Raw genomic sequence first — 19,518 nt, 5'->3', positions numbered from 1 at the left:
CGGAGAGAGGGGAGAGGTCAAGCGTGTATCTCTTGGCTCCACAATGTCTGTGTGCCAGTCAGTGTGTCTCTGTGATCTTGTCAAGATAGGATGGATTTGATATATGCCTGTTGATATGGAGGATTTGTTTAGGTTCTGAGTTTGAGAAAAGAACATAGTTTAGGAGACAAAGCTGAACGATAAATTATGCCGATGCTGTCTGGCTATGTGTGTCTTTGCTATAAAGGATCTCAGTTGCAATGTGTAAGGGACTCTCAGAGAATTCATTTATAGACACTGAATTGATCTGAGAGTCATAGGGTTGTGATAGAGCTCATATAATTAAAGATGGACTTTGATAACTAACTCTGACTTGTGCGTGGTTTGCTCTCATGATTTGGTAAATAGAGGAAATTTCCACGACAAAGGGTACCAAAAAAATGTCTCCAGCATTGAAGGTCCCCAAGAACATAGTGGCCTCCATCATTCTTAAATGGAAGAAGTTTGGAGCCAACAAGACTCATCCTCGAGCTGGCCAAACTGGTCACTCTGCCAGACGGAAGCCACTCCTCAGTAAAAGGCACATGACAGCCCTCTTGAAGATTACCGAAGGGCACCTACAGGACTTTCAGACCATGAGAAACAAGATTCTCTGGTCTGATGAAACCAAGATTGAACTCTTTGGCCTGAATGCCAAGTAGGAATGTCTGAAACCTAGCACCATCCCTTTGGTGAAGCATGGTGGTAGCAGCATCATGCTGTGGGGATGTTTTTCAACGGCAGGGACTGAGGTAAAGATGAACGGAGCAAAGTACTGAGAAATCCTCGATGAAAACCTTGCTCCAGAGTCCTCAGGACCTCAGACTGGGGCGAAGGTTCACCTTCCAACAGGACAATGACCCTAAGCACACAGCCAAGACAACGGAGAAGTGGCTTTGGGACAAGTCTTTGAACATCTTTGAATGAATATCTCTGGAGAGACCGGAAAATAGCTGTGCAGCGACGCTCCCCATTCAACCTGACAGAGCTTGAGAGGATCTGCAGAGAAGAATGGGAGAAACTCCCCAAATACAGGTGTGCCAAGCTTGTAGTGTCATACCCAAAAAGACTTGAGTCTGTAATTACTGCCAAAGGTGCTTCAATAAACTACTGAGTAAAGGGTCTGAAAACTTATGTAAACGTGATTTTTCAGTTTTATATTTTAAATAAATGTGCAAAAATGTCTAAAAACATGTTTGTGCTTTGTCATTATGGTGTATTGTGTGTAGATTGATGAGTGGAAAAATCAATTTCTTCAATTTTAGAAAAAGGCTGTAATGTAACAAAATATGCAAAAAGTCAAGGGGTCTGAATACTTTCCGAATGCACTGTACATACACCACCAGAGTTTCTTTGAGGTAACCAAACCAAAAACAGATTTAATGCGTCGCTCAGAATGCTCTGCCTCCAGAGGTTACTCAGGCAAAACCTGAGCTGTAAAAAACATTTCACAATGTATCACAGTGCCTCTCCTCTTTCTAAACATCTCATTTAACTGTACTGTATGAATATGAATAGTGTGTAAATAGCATTTTTGTTGTCTCTTGGTGTAATTCCTATATATAACTTATTTCTTTACATTTTTTGAATTTAATGTAATATCTTATGTTGTTCTTATCTATACCTGTTTGGTACTTTGTCACGTATTTGTATGTTTTATGTGGACCCCAGGAAGCGTAGCTGCTATATGTGCAGTAGCTATCGGGGATCCTAATAAACTAAACTAAACCAATGTTTATGTCATGGCAGTCTTGACTGTTTCTATTTCAGACACAGATTCAATTGGTGTTGTTTCTTTCATGGGTTACCATCAACATCAAGGGCATCATCTTCATCCACGACCACCACCTGTGGGGTTTGGGGCTGGTAGCGGGGTGGCTGCAGCTGGGCAGGCTGGACCGGCTCAGTGTATCTGGTCTGGACTGTCTCAGGGTACCTGGTCTGGACCGGCTCAGGGTAGCTGGTCTGGACCGGCTCAGTGTATCTGGTCTGGACTGTCTCAGGGTACCTGGTCTGGACCGGCTCAGGGTAGCTGGTCTGGACCGGTTCAGGGTACCTGGGCTGGACCGGCTCAGGGTACCTGGGCTGGACCGGCTCAGGGTAGCTGGTCTGGACTGTCTCAGGGTACCTGGGCTGGACCGGCTCAGTGTATCTGGTCTGGACTGTCTCAGGGTACCTGGTCTGGACCGGCTCAGGGTAGCTGGTCTGGACCGGTTCAGGGTACCTGGGCTGGACCGGCTCAGTGTATCTGGTGTGGACTGTCTCAGGGTAGCTGGTCTGGACCGGTTCAGGGTACCTGGTCTGGACCGGCTCAGGGTAGCTGGTCTGGACCGGTTCAGGGTACCTGGGCTGGACCGGCTCAGGGTAGCTGGTCTGGACCGGTTCAGGGTACCTGGGCTGGGGCGACTCAGGGACAACAGGGTATCTGGGCTGGTACTGGACCGGGTAGATAGTTGGGGGCAGCTCCGGCTCAGGTGTCTCCTCTTCCTCCTCGTGCTCATAGAGAGGGATTTCAATCTCCTGTTGTTCTCCACTGTTTCTGGGTGGAGACTCTGACGCCGGCTCCACCTGCCCAACTGCCACGCCCTCCTCCGGGGACAGGTTGACCAGGGTGACCAGGCCTGGGGTGATGGAGGAGAAGAACGGGGAGGTGCCGATCTCGTACACCCACACACCACGCCTGCCTGAGTTGGTCTCCCTAGCAGGAGACAGAATGCATCATTATGACACCTACCTCTATGAAGAAGCTTTATGCATATGTCAGGGTATATGTAATCATTACATAATTACCATAATGCAATGTAACTATGCAAATACCAGTTCAAAACATAATGACAGAAACCTAACCAAGTTTTCTATGAATCATCACTTACTAAGCCTATGTAAACGTCTTGGAGCATCTGGAAGCGTACTACAGAAATCCAATCAATTATCCAATCAATCAATCAACCAACCCAACCAACCCACCCACCCACCCACCCACCAACCAACTTACTCGGAGAGCTGTCTGACGGACGCCTCGTCGTCGGTGGCGATGCGGTAGTAGGGCCCCTGGCTGCTGCTCCAGCTGAACCAGGCCTGAACCAGGCCCTGGCTGAAACCGGCGTGAACTGGTACGCTCTGGCCCGCCACAGGCGTGGAGATGTACTGCAGCCCCTCCCTGGGGTAGAACAAGATGGCATAGGAGGCGGACGCCATAGACGCCACCACCAGCTGGAACGTGTTTCTCTACATGGTAGAAAGAAAAGGTAGAACTGGGACACTGAGTCCTAGCACCCTATTACTTCTTTTGTGCACTACCTTTGAGTTTGGCTTGAGAGAGTGAACTAAATATGTAACAAAAAAAATCTATGTAGCCCACCATAAAAACTGCAAACACAGTTGGAAGGACTATGTAGCCATGTGTAACAATACTCTAACTATACTGTACCTGCAACTACATTGTACAATGTATGGGTTTTAGGCATCTTCATATTAGGTGGATAGAAAAAATGGTGTCAAATTATAATTTCAAATGCTATCCATATCAACGTTGCATTAAAACAAGTTTATCAACAGTTCAATATATCCAATGACATATTTTAAAAGACATAAAATGAATATGACCCTATCTAGGCCAATCTATGAGGGTTCTCCTTACCTTTCTGTCCAGCCCATCTCCTCGACCATGCTCGCCATGCGCCGCCACGTTCTCCCATGTGATGATTAAGGCGTGGGTGGGCTTGATCTCATCGTCCTGAGGGAATGCCTGGCTGATGTGGTCAATGGTGCGGAGAAGCACGGAGGGCCTGCTGTCCTGCCGGTAGTACACCTTCCCCACTCCGTCGCTGTTGTCCAGATCTCCGAGGAAAATCGCTATCATTCCGAAGCTGGCAGGCATCTTTCCCAGGTACTCGGACTCCACCTTAGGTTCTTCTACTGCCAGAAAGCCATTGGTGTTGATCTGGGATTGGAATATCACAAATGTGTTATCATCAGCAAAGACTTGAATGATAATTTTTCGGGCAGAATTTTCTGCAACTTCAAGATTTTCTCATAACGCCAAAGTTAAATATAGCCTACAGTTCAAATAGGTTTTTGGATAATGATGGTTTTGAACCACAATGTGGTTGAAGTCACAATTGTCAATGTCCATGATACAATCGGAGACCCTGTCACTTTTTACCCAAAACTGCTGGGAATGAACGGCTGTGGGGTTCAGAAAGTACTTTTTATCATGATGACTTCAACTAGAATTGAAATCGTAGGAATTTTGACAATGTGAAGCAATTGTAGCTATGAAAACGTGCTCAAGTGAACCCTCTCCTGCTGCAAACTTGGTTAAGTAAATATCTGGTTTTCCAGCACGGTCAGGGTCCTCGTGAAAATAGTTGCCCAGTAAATCTTAACATGCCATGACACCTCCTTCACATTAGTTAAGGCTTTCTCCCCTCCCCCCAGGGAACATGGAGTATCTTTCTCCCCCTGTTGTGAAAGATGTCTGAGGTTCACCTTCTGATCTAGGAGCAGTTCAACCTGGACAAGGCCTGGCTGCTTTATTTATACACTACATGACCAAAAGTATGTGGACACCTGCTTGTCGAACATCTCATTTCAAAATCATAGGCATTAATATTGAGTTGGTCCCCCCTTTGCTGCTATAACAGCCTCCAATCTTCTAGAAAATCTTTCTACTAGATGTTGGAACATTGCTGCAGTTTCCAGTCAGTCATAAGAGCATTAGTGAGGTCGGGCACTGATATTGGGCGATTAGGCCGGGCTCAATTCATCCCAAAGGTGTTCGATGGGGTTGAGGTCAAGGCTCGTTGCAGCCCAGTCAAGTTCTTTCACACCGATCTCGACAAAACATTTCTGTATGGACCTCGCTTTGTGCACGAGGGCATTGTCATGCTGAAACAGGAAAGGGCCTTCCCTAAACTATTGCCACAAAGTTGGAAGCACAGAATCATTTAGAATATCATTGTATGCTGTAGCATTAAGATTTCCCTTCACTGGAACTAAGGGGCCTAGCCAGATCCATGAAAAACATCCCCAGACCATTATTCCTCCTCCACCAAACTACATTTTGGTGCTGGCATCCACCAAACTCAGATTTGTCCGTTGGACTGCCAGATGGTGATGCGTGATTAATTACTGCAGAGAATGCGTTTCCACTGCTCCAGAGTCCAATGGCAGTGAGCTTTACACCACTCCAGCCAATGCTTGGCATTGGGCATGGTGATCTTAGGCTTGTGTGTGGCTGCTCGGCCATGGAAACCCATTTCATGAAGTGACCAACTAACAGTTATTGTGCTAACGTTGCTTCCAGAGGCAGTTTGGAACTTGGTAGTGAGTGTTGCGCTGCATCATTCGACGGTCCCGTTCTGTGAACTTGTGTGGCATATCACTTCACGGCTGAGCCGTTGTTGCTCCTAGCCATTCCACTCCACAATAACAGCACTTACAGTTGACCGGGGCAGTTCTGGCAGAAATTTGACGAACTGACTTGTTGGAAAGTTGGCATCCTATGATGGTGCCATGTTGAAAGTCACTGAGCTCTTCAGTAAGGCCATTCTATTGCCAATGTTTGTCTATGGCAGTGGTTCTCAATCCTGGTCCTGGGGGCCCAAAGGGGTGCACATTTGTATTTTTGCTTTAGCACTACAAACCTGATTCAAATCATCAAACCCTCATGATGAGTTGATAACTTGAATCAGCTGTGTAGTGCTAGAGCAAAAACAAAAATGCCCCCAGGACCAGGATTGAGAAACAGTGGTCTATGGAGATTGCATGGCTCTGTGCTCGATTGTATACACCTGTCAACAACAGGTGTGGCTGAAATAGCCAAATTCACTAATTGAAGGGTTTTCCACATACTTTTGTATATACAGTGGGGCAAAAAAAGTATTTTGTCAGCCACCAATTGTACAAGTTCTCCCACTTAAAAAGATGAGAGAGGCCTGTAATTTTCATCATAGGTACACTTCAGCTATGACAGATAAAATGAGAAGAAAAAAAATCCAGAAAATCACATTGTAGGATTTTTAATGAATTTATTTGCAAATTATGGTGGAAAATAAGTATTTGGTCAAAAACAAAAGTCAGAGCAAAAACCAAGAGCAAAAACCAAGCCATGAGGTTGAAGGTATTGTCCGTAGAGCTTCGAGACAGGGTTGTTCTTAAATGGAAGAAGTTTGGAACTACCAAGACTACTTAGAGCTGGCCACCCGGCCAAACTGAGCCATCAGGGGAGAAGGGCCTTGGTCAGGGAGGCGACCAAGATCCCGATGGTCAATCTGACAGAGCTCCAGAGTTCCTCTGTGGTGGGAGAACCTTCCAGAAGGACAACCATCTCTGCAGCACTCCACCAATCAGGCATGTATGGTAGTGGACAGACAGAAGCCACTCCTCAGTAAAAGGCACATGACAGCCCACTTGGAGCTTGCTAAAAGTCACCTAAACAAGACTCTCTGGTCTGATGAAACCAAGATTGAACTCTTTGGCATGAATGCCAAATGTCAAATGTCTGGAGGAAACCTGGCACCATCCTTACCGTGAAGCGTGATGTTGGCAGCATCATGCTGTGGGGATGTTTTTCAATGGCAGGTACTAGGCAACTAGTCAGGATCGAGGGAAATATTAACAGAGAAAAGTACAGAGAGATCTCCTTGATGAAAACCTGCTCCAGTGCGCTCAGGACCTCAGACTGGAGCGAAGGTTCACCTTCCAACAGGACAACAACCCTAAGCACACAGCCAAGACAATGCAGGAGGAGCTTCGGGACAAGTCTCTGAATGTCGTTGAGTGTCCCAGCCAGAGCCTGGACTTGAACCCTGGAGAGACCTGTAAATAGATGTGCAGCGACACTCCCATCCAACCTGACAGAGCTTGAGAGGATCTGCAGAGAGGAATCGAAGAAACTCCCCAAATACAGGTGTGCCAAGCTTGTAGCAACATACCCAAGAAGACTTGAGGCTATAATTACTGCCAAAGGTGCTTCATCAAAGTACTGAATAAAGGGTCTGAATACTTAAGTAAATGTAATATTTCCGTTGTTGTTTTTTTAATACATTTGCAAAAATGTCTAAAAAACAGTTTTTGCTTTGTCATTATGACGTACTTTTTATAAATTGATGAGGGGAAGAAAAACAATTCAATTAATTTTAGAATATGGCTGTAACGTAACAAAATGTGGAAAAAGTCAAGGGGTCTAAATACTTTCCGAATGCATTGTAGTGTAGTCAAATCATAATAAAGAACAGAGAAGAAAAACTGGTCTAATGCCAGTGCTTGGGAATTTCCACCTATACTGTGAAATATGGATATGACTCGTTGACCTATATTGTATTGTGATACACAGAGTATACCAAACATTAGAAACACCTTCTTACTATTGATTTGTACTGCAAAAACACTACAGTACATACTGTAGTATTTATTGTCGTATACTGTAGTATTTACAGTTAACTATAGTCCAATTTCTTTTTATATACTATAGTAATTCATGTAGTGTTTTTACGGACTGTAGTATACTGTGGTATTTACTATTGTGTTTTTGCGTGAATTACTGTAGCACAGTGTCTTCAGAAAATATTCACACCCATGCCTTTTTAAAGTTGTGTTACAGCCTGTATTTAAAATAGATTGTGTCAATGGCCTACACACAATACTCCATTATGTCAAAGTGTAATTATGTTTCAATCGATTTTCAGTCGAATTATCTACTGGAGAAATACTACAAGAGAAATACTACAATTCCCATAACCTGTAGGTAAGACTGGGGTCTGAATAGATAGTTCAGAGCCTCTGCTCTTTTCAATAACCTTTAGGGAACACAATATATGGTCTATACTTTATTCTAGCTACCAGACAACAAAGCCATAAGCCTCAGGTGCCTTTGCCTCAACGGAAGAAGCAATGTGACGCAAATCACATCTGACAAGTCTCATGTATTTAAATCAACTGTGTTTAGCCTAAAGAAAAATAGTTCAAATAGAATTTGAAATCTTTCAAATAGTTTAGCTGTGCTTGACTGAACTTGCCTGGCACAATGGAACTAATTGATAAGTCTCAAAAGTGCACCTGGCAGGTGCAAGCAAACACACATAGTTCTTGACAGATTTTGAATATTTGAGCCTAGGTCTAGCTGGAATTACTTGTGAATTTAGCTTGCTCTCTAAAAGAAGAAAAAAGAAGAAAACGGCAGATAACAACTACATACGGCACAAGGAGAAATAGCGGAACTAAACCAATGTTATGTCCATTCTCCCATCCGGTTTAATGAATTTGAAAAGCCGGAGGGATTTAGTTGGCTAAACTATTTGAAAGATTTCAAATAATATTTGAAATATTTGTCTTTAGGCTAAACAACATTGATTTAAATACATGAGACTTGTATCCACACAGAACAGAAAGTCGCTTTTGGATAAAAGCGTCTGCTAAATACCATATATTATTATTATTAGCTGGCGATAGCCTTTGGCTTGGACCAAAGAGGAATCTAGACTACATAACTACATCTGTTTCAGGCTCTCAGGCTCAGCCTTTGGCTTGGACCAAAGGGGAATCTAGACTACAGTACTACATCTGTTTCAGGCTCTCAGGCTCAGCCTTTGGCTTGGACCAAAGGGGAATCTAGACTACAGTACTACATCTGTTTCAGGCTCTCAGGCTGAGCCTTTGGCTTGGACCGAAGGGGAATCTAGACTACAGTACTACATCTGTTTCAGGCTCTCAGGCTCAGCCTTTGGCTTGGACCAAAGGGGAATCTAGACTACAGTACTACATCTGTTTCAGGCTCTCAGGCTGAGCCTTTGGCTTGGACCGAAGGGGAATCTAGACTACAGTACTACATCTGTTTCAGGCTCTCAGGCTCAGCCTTTGGCTTGGACCAAAGGGGAATCTAGACTACAGTACTACATCTGTTTCAGGCTCTCAGGCTCAGCCTTTGGCTTGGACCAAAGGGGAATCTAGACTACAGTACTACATCTGTTTCAGGCTCTCAGGCTCAGCCTTTGGCTTGGACCGAAGGGGAATCTAGACTACAGTACTACATCTGTTTCAGGCTCTCAGGCTCAGCCTTTGGCTTGGACCGAAGGGGAATCTAGACTACAGTACTACATCTGTTTCAGGCTCTCAGGCTCAGCCTTTGGCTTGGACCGAAGGGGAATCTAGACTACAGTACTACATCTGTTTCAGGCTCTCAGGCTCAGCCTTTGGCTTGGACCGAAGGGGAATCTAGACTACAGTACTACATCTGTTTCAGGCTCTCAGGCTCAGCCTTTGGCTTGGACCAAAGGGGAATCTAGACTACAGTACTACATCTGTTTCAGGCTCTCAGGCTCAGCCTTTGGCTTGGACCAAAGGGGAATCTAGACTACATAACTACATCTGTTTCAGGCTCTCAGGCTCAGCCTTTGGCTCTCGTCTCTAAACGACACTTCATCCAAAGGAACGCATGAATGACAAAAGCATCTGGGTGAATAGCTGCCCTCACAGCAGGTATTTGACTTGAAGAAAATGCCTGTAGTGCAGGAGTCTCTTGGTTGCAATGTGACAAGAATTTGGCTTAAAGTCCTCCAGGGGTTGAGAAGACAGGAAGCCCTTCTCATCGTTTCGAATATGGTCTTGGACATCAAACTAAAGCCGCCCGTAGGCATTACCAATATCACTTTAAGGGACCCTTTCCATGTACCCAAATTAAGACACTCCTGGATTTTGAAAGCCTGCTTAATAGAGAATCTGACATTATCCACTGAGCAGGCTTTCAGAATCCATGAGTGGGCTTAATCTGGATACATGGGCTTAAAAAATGACTTTTTAGTCCAGGAATATAGGTTTACTCTGGGTCTGAAAAAGCGCACCCAAGAGAAAACTGTGAAGTTCAAGGCTGTAAAGTTATGCAAAGAACGCTATAAAGGCTGTAAAGCTTATCTGAGAGGTACGAACAGGAACAGCATCTTGGTTACATCATACAGACACTTGGGATCATAATGATCAGTTGAGGGGAAAGACAAGCAGAGTGAGAGAGACAGAGAGAGAGAGAGAGAGAGGAGGAAGTGAGAAGATGAACCAACTACTTGTTTTCTTAGACAGAAAGAAAGAAAGAAAGAAAGAAAGAAAGAAAGAAAGAAAGAAAGAAAGAAAGAAAGAAAGAAAGAAAGAAAAAGAGAGAAAAAGAGAGAAAAAGAGAGAGAAAACAATCTAATCAGTCTTGCCTCCTGTCCAGCTTTACAGATGTGTTAGTCTAATAATGGCATTGTTGTGGGTAAATCCTTAAGATTCCCACTGAAAAATGATTATGAGGGTCATTCCACGAATAGAGTGCCTTTTGCATCAATTTGATATTTTAACTAGAAATTGCGCACCAATATTGCATTTTAAAAGCCTGGTATATTAAATAAGGTGCACTTAAATATACACTGAGTGTACAAAACATTAAGAACACCCCCTCTTTCCATGACATAGTCTGACCAGGTGGATCCAGGTGAAGGCTATGATCCCTTATTGATGTCACTTGTTAAATCCACTTAAATCAGTGTAGATTAAGGTGAGGAGACAGGTTAAAGCCTTGAGACAATTGAGACATGTGCCATTCAGAGGGGTATAGTAGTAGGTGCCAAGCACATCGGTTTGTGTCAAGGACTGCAACGCTGCTGGATTTTCCATGCTCAACAGTTTCCCGTGTGTATCAAGAATGGTCCACCACCCGAAGGACATCCATTGGGAGTCAACATGGGCCAGCATCCCTGTGGAACACTTACAACACTTTATAGAGTCCACGCCCTGACAAAATGAGGCTGTCCTGAGGGCAAAAAAGAGGGGTGAAACTCAATATTAGTGTCAAAATAAAATGTTATTGTTCAGATACACATGGTTAGCAAATGGTATTGCTAGTATAGCGAAATGCTTGCCATTACATAGTTAGTCAGAAGTACACTGAGTTAAAGAATCAACATTGACCATCTCAATGCACTTTAACACCCAAAATATAACAAGTCGCAAAACTTCTTCCTGAACAAACATACCCTTCTCCTACAGAGCACTGAAAGAATTAAACTCCCCAACTCCCCCATACATATCCACCCTCTACCCCTCTGCCAACCTCTAAACATTCCCTCCTGGAGGTAGGTGTGTGTGTGTGTGTGTGTGTGTGTGTGTGTGTGTGTGTGTGTGTGTGTGTGTGTGTGTGTGTGTGTGTGTGTGTGTGTGTGTGTGTGTGTGTGTGTGTGTGTGTGTCGGGGGGCAATTTCAAAGACAGCTGCTGGGACAGCTGGAAAGGCACTGACTAGAGCAACATAGCCTCGACCTGTGCATCAGAGGAGGGGGAGAGGGAAAGAAGGAAGAAACCGAGGGAGAGAGGGAGCAACGGATGGAGGGAGGGGTAGCTCTCGGCATTCGCTGAAGCTCGACTGACCGCGATTGAGAGTGAAGGGGAAATCCCACATGCACAAGGCGGTGTGGGAGCAGAGTTTGGTGGGAGGAAAGCAGATCTTAGAACTCGTTGCTGAAGCTTACAGATGACACGCAACAGACCACAACGGTGAAGGACAAGCAGGAAAACGTCACTCTGATTTATCTTAAACAAACTCACACCAGTGACCGTACAACACAAACGGAAGATTTTCATCTCAGAAGGAGGAAATGAGATCAAAACTGAACAGAAAAAAACATGCAATGCATGATTCCATTGCCATCAACAAAATAATAATATATACACTGCCGTTCAAAAGTTTGGGGTCACTTGGAAATGTCCTTTTTTTATTTTTTTGTCCATTTAAAATAACATCAAATTGATCACACCTAGTCATTCAAGGGTTTTTCTTTATTTTACTATTTTCTACATTGTAGAACAATAGTGAAGACATCAAAACTTTTAAATAACACACACGGAATCATGTAGTAACCCAAAAAGTGTTAAACAAATCTAAATATATTTTATATTTGAGATTCTTCAAAGTAGCCACCCTTTGCCTTGATGACAGCTTTGAACACTCTTGGCATTCTCTTATCCAACATTTTTGTCCGTACATCCAGGGATGAGCCAGCCACATTTCATATGCAATGTAGGCTATGGGATGGTAGCTAGTTAAGCGCATATACGCAATGCATACAACACTAAATACTTCCTCCAAGCTAGCTAACCACTGTAGCTAGTATTGACATTATAACTAAATCACAATTTATTAGTTAGATTCCACGAAACAGCTGCCTGTGTTAGCTGCCAAGTTAGTGCAGTGCACTGGGAAAACTCCAGACCTGGATGGAACCAGTGGAAGTAAACAAAACGTTTTTTGATATACTCAGAGGACCTTTATTAGCATGTTTTAACCACTCCTATATAAATGGTAGATTATCAGACACGCAACAAGAAGGTCTGATATCATTATTACTGAAATAGGACCCAAGTAGTATATATATAAAGATCCAGTCCATTAAAATAATTGGAGACCTCTTACACTTCAGTGTTGTGATGCAAAAATCCTAGCAAAATGCTTAGCAAAATGCTTGGCGCATAGAATTTAAAAAGTATTGTCAGATATTATTCATCCTAATCAGACAGATTTTTTACATGGTCGATACATTGGAGATAATATAAGACAAGTACTGGAAACAATAGAATAATATGACATTTCGGGGACACCAGGCCTGGTTTTTATAGCTGATTTTGAAAATACTTTTGATAGAGTATAAAGTATGAGTTTATATATAAATGCCTAGAACATTTCAATTTTGGGGAATCTCTTAAAAAATGGGTTAAATTTATGTATAGTAACCCTAGGTGTAAAATAGTAAATAATGGCTACATCTCAGAAAGTTTTAAAATATCTGGATGAGTAAAACAAGGTTGTCCACTATCGGCTTATATCTATTTATTATTGCCATCGAAATGTTAGCTGTTAAAATTAGATCAACAATAATATTAAGGGATTAGAAATCTGTGGCTTAAAAACTAAGGTGTCAATGTACGCTGATGATTCATGTTTTCGTTTAAAATTACAATTAGAATCTCTCCACGGCCTCATAGAGGATCTAGATACTTTTGCTATTCTCTCTGGATTAAAACTAAATTATGATAAGTGTACTATATTACGTATTGGATCAATAAAAAAGGCAAATTTTACATTACCGTGTAATTAAATGTGTAATTACCATGTAATTAATTAATTAATTAATTATTACCGTGTAATTAAATGGTCTGACAGATATGTGGACATACTCGGTATACAAATCCCAAAAGAAAGATATTCTCACTCCAATACATTTTTATAGAAAGTTAGCAAAAATAGTTAAGATCTTACTACCATGGGAAAAAAATACCTGTCTATTTGTGGTAAAATCAACTCTTTAGTCATATCACAGTTTACCTATTTGCTTATGGTTTTGCCTACACCCAGTGACCTGCTTTTAAAATTATATGAACAAAATATATTCAATTTATTTGGAATGGCAAGCCAGACAAAATTAAAAGGGCTTATTTATATAACGAATATGAATCCGGAGGGCAGAAATTATTAAATATTAAAGCATTAGACCTCTCACTAAAGGCATCAGTCATACATAAGTTATACTTAAATCCAGACTGGTTCTCTAGTAAATTGGTAGGAATGTCTCATCCTATGTTCAAGAATGGCCTTTTTCCCCTTATTCAGATTACACCTGCTCACTTTCAGTTGTTTGAAAAGGAAATAATCTCCAAAATATCGCTATTTAAAAAAAAGGCTTTAATAAGTTGGTTGCAATTTCAGTTTAATCCACCTGAAAAGACAGAACAAATAATACAACAAATATTGTGGTTAAATTCAAATATACTAATTGATTTAAAAAAAACATATTTTTCAAAGACATGTTTAAAAAATGTATCTTTTTAGTGAATGATATCATAAATAGGACTGGTGGAGTTATGTCCCACATGCAGCTAACACAGACATATGGAAATGTCTGCTCTACCCAAAATTACAACCAATTCATTGCAGCATTACCACAAAAATGGAAGAGGCAAGTAGAAGGGGAAAAAAGTAAGGAACTTGTATGTCGGCCCTGTATTAAAGAACTAAATGGTTAAAGAAAAGTGTGATAAATAAAAACATATACCAATTTAATTTAAGGAACAATAAACTGACAGCTGTGCCATATAAATTGCAAAATAGTTGGGAAGGGATTTTCGATGTACCCATTCCATGGCACATGTTTTATGAATTGATATGCAAAACAACACCGGATTCAAAACTTCTAATTTGTCAATTTAAATTAATATACAAAAGTCTTGCAACCAATAGAATGTTATATAAGAAATATATCACAAGCCACTTGAAACAATGCTACCTAATATAATGTTTACATACCCTACATTATTCATCTCATATGTATACGTATATACTGTACTCTATATCATCTACTGCATCCTTATGTAATACATGTATCACTAGCCACTAACTATGACACTTTGTTTACATACTCATCTCATATGTATATACTGTACTCGATACCATCTACTGTATCTTGCCTATGCTGCTCTGTACCATCACTCATTCATATATCTTTATGTACATATTCTTTATCCCCTTACACTTGTGTATAAGACAGTAGTTTTGGAATTGTTAGTTAGATTACTTGTTGGTTATTACTGCATTGTCGGAACTAGAAGAACAAGCATTTCGCTACACTCGCATTAACATCTGCTAACCATGTGTATGTGACAAATAAAATTTGATTTGATTTGATGTTATATATATATTGGGGGATACAATATTCCCAGCTCTGCAGATTTTGCTGTGAGGAGGCAGAGTCATTAGATCATTTATTTTGGAGTTGTCCAAATGTAGATCGTTTTTGGTCACAGGTCCAGGAATGGCTGAAGAATTGCAACATTTGCCTAGAACTAATGCTGCAGATAGCAATACTGGGTGATTTGAAAAGCCATAGTTAATCAATCAATAGTATAATAATTATTTTAGCAAAAAAAAGTATTTTTAATTTACAATCTGTAGAAGCTATGAGAATAGAAAGGTTCAGTACTTTTGTGAAGCATCACAGCACAGTTGAAAAATATATGGCAAATAGAAATCCAAAATGGATGATGTTGAGAGATAGATGGGAGAGGTTGAATGGAGCTGGAAGTTGGGACCAATAACAAGATAACCAATGTAAAACATACGGGGTCTGTAAAATGTATAAAAAAATTAAGTTAGTGCAGTGTCCTTAGCTAGCTATCTAGCTAGCTAGCTATGTTGTACTAGCTAGCGTATATGCTAATGTTGCCCTAAGCAATACACATGGATATACATTGCCAAACAACGCTACTGCCACCTTCTGGTTTGGAGCATTTTAACCTCTCTGGGATATGTGGTACGCTAGCATCCCACCTGGCCAAAAGCCAAATTCAAATACATTTCTATAAAAATCTAACTTTCATTAAATCACACATGCAAGACAGCAAATTAAAGCTACACTTGTTGTGAATCCAGCCAACATGTCAGATTTAAAAAAGGCTTTTGGGTGAAAGCAAACTATGCTATTATCTGAGGATAGCACCATAGTAAACAAAGAGAGAAACCATATTTCAACCCTGCAGGCGCGACACAAAACGCAGAGATAAAAATATAATTCATGCCTTACCTTTGACGAGCTTCTTTTGTTGGCACTCCAATATATTCCATAAACATCACAAATGGTCCTTTTGTTTGATTAATTCCATCGATATACATCCAAAATGTCCATTTATTTGGCGCATTTGATCCAGAAAAACACCGGCTCCAACTAGCTCAACGTGAGTACAAAATATCTCAAAAGTTACCTGTGAACTTTGCCAAAACATTTCAAACTACTTTTGTAATACAGCTTTAGGTATTTTTTAATGTAAATAATCGATAAAATTGAAGACGGGATGATCTGTGTTCAATACAGGAAGAAAAACTGAAGCATGCTTTCTGGTCACGCACCTCTATCTAACAGTACATTTCAAGTGACCCTCGTTCAAGATGGCCATACCTCTTCATTACACAAAGGAATAACCTCAACCAATTTCTAAAGACTGTGGACATCCAGTAGAAGCGATAGGAAATGCAAGAAGGTCCCTTAGAAATCGGGATTACCAATGAAAACTCATTGAAAAGAGAGTGACCTCAAAAAAAAAATCAAAGGTTTGTCCTCTGGGTTTCGGCAGTTGAATTTGGGCATGTATTTCATCCGGACGAGAAAATACTGCCCCCTGTCACCAAGAAGTTAATTAACAAGACTGAGTGGCTGACACCTTCCAAGGTCTTTGCCTCTTTGTAGCTTCTTTGGAGATAAATCAAACAATAGTCCTGAGGTGTGGGGACCTCATCAGTTCTCTGTGTCGTCTCTGTCTCTTGATCCGACAAAAGGCGGGTCGTCACAGACAAAGCTTTCTAATGGGGCATTGGGATGAGTTTACCTGGGCCTTCTGATTTTAATGTATTGTCAATCTTCAACAATGGGGCTCAGCGCTTTTTAATGAACAGACTAGTCATTGTTTGGGTTAATTAAGCCTTACACTGCACTGTCTGGGGCCCATAGTTAAAGGGGAATTCACTTATAATGCAGTATATACATCATACAAAGATGTAGGAGAGAGAGAGAGAGAGAGAGAGAGAGAGAGAGAGGGTGGAGAGAAAGAGAGAGAGAGAGAGAGAACTTGGAACTTCTGTGAGTGTAATGTTAACTTTTAACTTTTGTTTATTTAACTTTTGTGTATTATCTACTTCACTTGCTTTGACAATGTTAACATATGTTTCCCATGCCAATAAAGCCCTTGAATTGAATTGAAAGGGAGAGAGAGATCACCTACAGAGAGATGAACCTGGAGAAGAGTCCCCTAAGCAAGCTGGTCCTGGGGCTCTGTTTACAAACACACCCTACAGAGCCCCATGACAGCAGCACAATTAGACCCAACCAAATCATGAGAAAACAAAAAGATAATTACTTGACACATTGGAAAGAATTAACAAAAAAACAGAGCAAACTAGAATGCTATTTGGCCCTACACAGAGAGTACACAGCGGCAGAATACCTGACCACTGTGACTGACCCAAAATTAAGGAAAGCTTTGACTATGTACAGACTCAGCGAGCATAGCCTTGCTATTGAGAAAGGCCGCCGTAGGCAGACATGGCTCTCAAGAGAAGACAGGCTATGTGCTCACTGCCCACAAAATGAGGTGGAAACTGAGCTGCACTTCCTAACCTCCTGCCCAATGTATGACCATATTAGAGAGACATATTTCCCTCAGATTACACAGATCCACAAAGAATTCGAAAACAAATCCAATTTTGAAAAACTCCCATATCTACTGGGTGAAATTCCACAGTGTGCCATCAGAGCAGCAAGATTTGTGACCTGTTGCCACGAGAAAAGGGCAACCAGTGAGGAACAAACACCATTGTAAATACAACCCATATCTATGCTTATTTATTTTATCTTGTGTCCTTACCATTTGTACCTTGTAAAAACACTGTGTATATATATATATATATATAATATGACATTTGTAATGTCTTTATTGTTTTGAAACTTCTGTATGTGTGATGTCTACTGTTAATTTTTATTGTTTACCTTACTTGCTTTGGCAATGTTAACACATGTTTCCCATGCCAATAAAGCCCCTTGAATTGAATTGAATTGAATTGAGAGAGAGAGAGAGAGAGAGAGAGAGAGAGAGAGAGAGAGAGAGAGAGAGAGAGAGAGAGAGAGAGAGAGAGAGAGAGAGAGAGAGAGAGAGAGAGAGAGAGAGAGAGAGAGAGAGATGGACATTTGGGGACAGCAGGGGTGACAATTGCCAATGTGACATTTTGGGCAACATTCAGGTGCTTGGGAAGATCTGAAACATTCTAAACTAAAGACATTTGTGGATCAATGAATGTATCATTCTCTATCAACCATCATCACATGATTTGTTGGTATGTGATATTCTACAGTATAAGGAGGCACAGAGCCAAGACATTGTTTATGAAGGTGGGCATTGATAGCCTTATCAGTCACATAATGAATTGACTGACATTCCACACCCTCCCAGCAACATTCCACATGGCCTTTCATCCCCCCAATTCATGGGATTTGAGCAATTTATGCTAATGTGATTATCATCAAAGAGTACTTTAATATGTGAACAGATTTTGAATGATGTGAAATGTGGCACATGCATGAGATGGTAAACTAATTGAGAACATATGATGTAATTGTTTTGTTAGCTATCTTTCATGGATAAAATAGCCTATCACAATGGATGCATAGGAAGGGGTTCTCAACTGCCAACATATGCACGTGAATATCATAATTGATGGCTGTGCATGTTTGCCATTGATATATTTCCCCGCTATTCTCGTGAAAAATTAAGCTACTATTTTCGCATGTGCATAAAACATAATTATACTCACATAAACAGTGTCATATGCGCCATCGAAGAAGAACATTGACTGGTTCAAAATAAGTGCTTGAGTTTGGTCGGTCCCCTGCTCCAACAGTTGGTCTCCAGCTTGCTCTCCATAATCAAACATGTCGTGTTTGCTCAAACTGTTCACTGATAACGCAATGACAAACATAGTTGCCCATCCTAACCAACCTCGTTGATGAATATCCATGTTTAAATACGTCTATGCCCAGAACTCTTATTAGTTTTGACCTATAGGCTTGGCTACCCAGTTCGCCAAAGCGGTTCCGATGCAGAGCACACCTCAGGGCGCACAATAACGGAATGAATCGGCGGTAGCAAAATCCAATATAAAGGGAGGGTGGAGTTGGAGAAAGCAGAGAAATTTGCATGGGACATTTGCGCGGGGTTGCCTGTCTCACATGCAGGTTTTCCGCCAAGGTAAAGTCAGTTTCAGGTTGGATATTCGACGGATATTCACGCTTTCAAACCTCAATAACCTTCAAACCACTTGAGCCACAGACTCCAAATAAGTGTCATGATTTTGGAAAAATTGCGCACAACAACGCACATGTCTTATTTTCAAGATTTGGGCATTAATTCGCTTTCCAAAGCGAAAAAACGTGGAAATTTGAGCAGCATTTTAAATTCCTAGTTTAATTAGTTAGGGAGCATAAACAAAGTACACACTTTTTTTACATTCAAATTTCAATAGCTCCTTGATCATATGACCTACTGGCCTCTAACAAGGTTCCGAATGTACAATCAGTGGGCCTACACATTGCACACACACGCAGTTTGACATTAATTTTCACTGTTTATCAATGTTTCTAATTTCAATAGTTCCTTGGTCATGTTGACCTCAAACAAGGTTCAGAATGTCCACTGGCTACCCTTCTATATTGCACACCCTTTAGTTTGTCCATTTTCATCTCAGACGATTTTACATTAATTTGGTCAACTTTAGCATTTCAATATCTCCTTGGTCATGTGACCTACTGACCTCAAACAAGGCTCAGAATGTCCACTGGCCACCCTTCTATATTGCACACCCTTTAGTTTGTCCATTTTCATCCCACATGATTTTACATGAATTTTGTTTTGTAATCTTTAGAATTTCAATAGCTCCTTGG

At 41.2% G+C, this 19,518-nt stretch overlaps 1 protein-coding gene across 1 annotated transcript in view; it reads right to left on the bottom strand.

The window, feature by feature from the left end:
• LOC135539406 (nidogen-1-like) overlaps positions 1-18,701 on the bottom strand; it is a 65,685-nt gene extending 46,984 nt beyond the window's left edge. The window contains exons 1-5 of the mRNA XM_064965277.1: positions 18,393-18,701; positions 3,659-3,961; positions 3,014-3,246; positions 2,398-2,716; positions 1,827-1,902 (exon numbers count right to left, since the gene is read on the bottom strand). Of these exons, the coding sequence (XP_064821349.1) occupies positions 1,827-1,902; positions 2,398-2,716; positions 3,014-3,246; positions 3,659-3,961; positions 18,393-18,596 (1,135 nt within the window). The 5' untranslated portion in view covers positions 18,597-18,701. The remainder of the gene's footprint in view (positions 1-1,826; positions 1,903-2,397; positions 2,717-3,013; positions 3,247-3,658; positions 3,962-18,392) is intronic.
• Positions 18,702-19,518: the final 817 nt, after the last annotated feature.

Source organism: Oncorhynchus masou, chromosome 5 (genome assembly GCF_036934945.1).
Source record: "Oncorhynchus masou masou isolate Uvic2021 chromosome 5, UVic_Omas_1.1, whole genome shotgun sequence".
NCBI lineage: Eukaryota > Metazoa > Chordata > Actinopteri > Salmoniformes > Salmonidae > Oncorhynchus > Oncorhynchus masou.
This window is presented reverse-complemented; position numbering and strand designations above follow the sequence as displayed.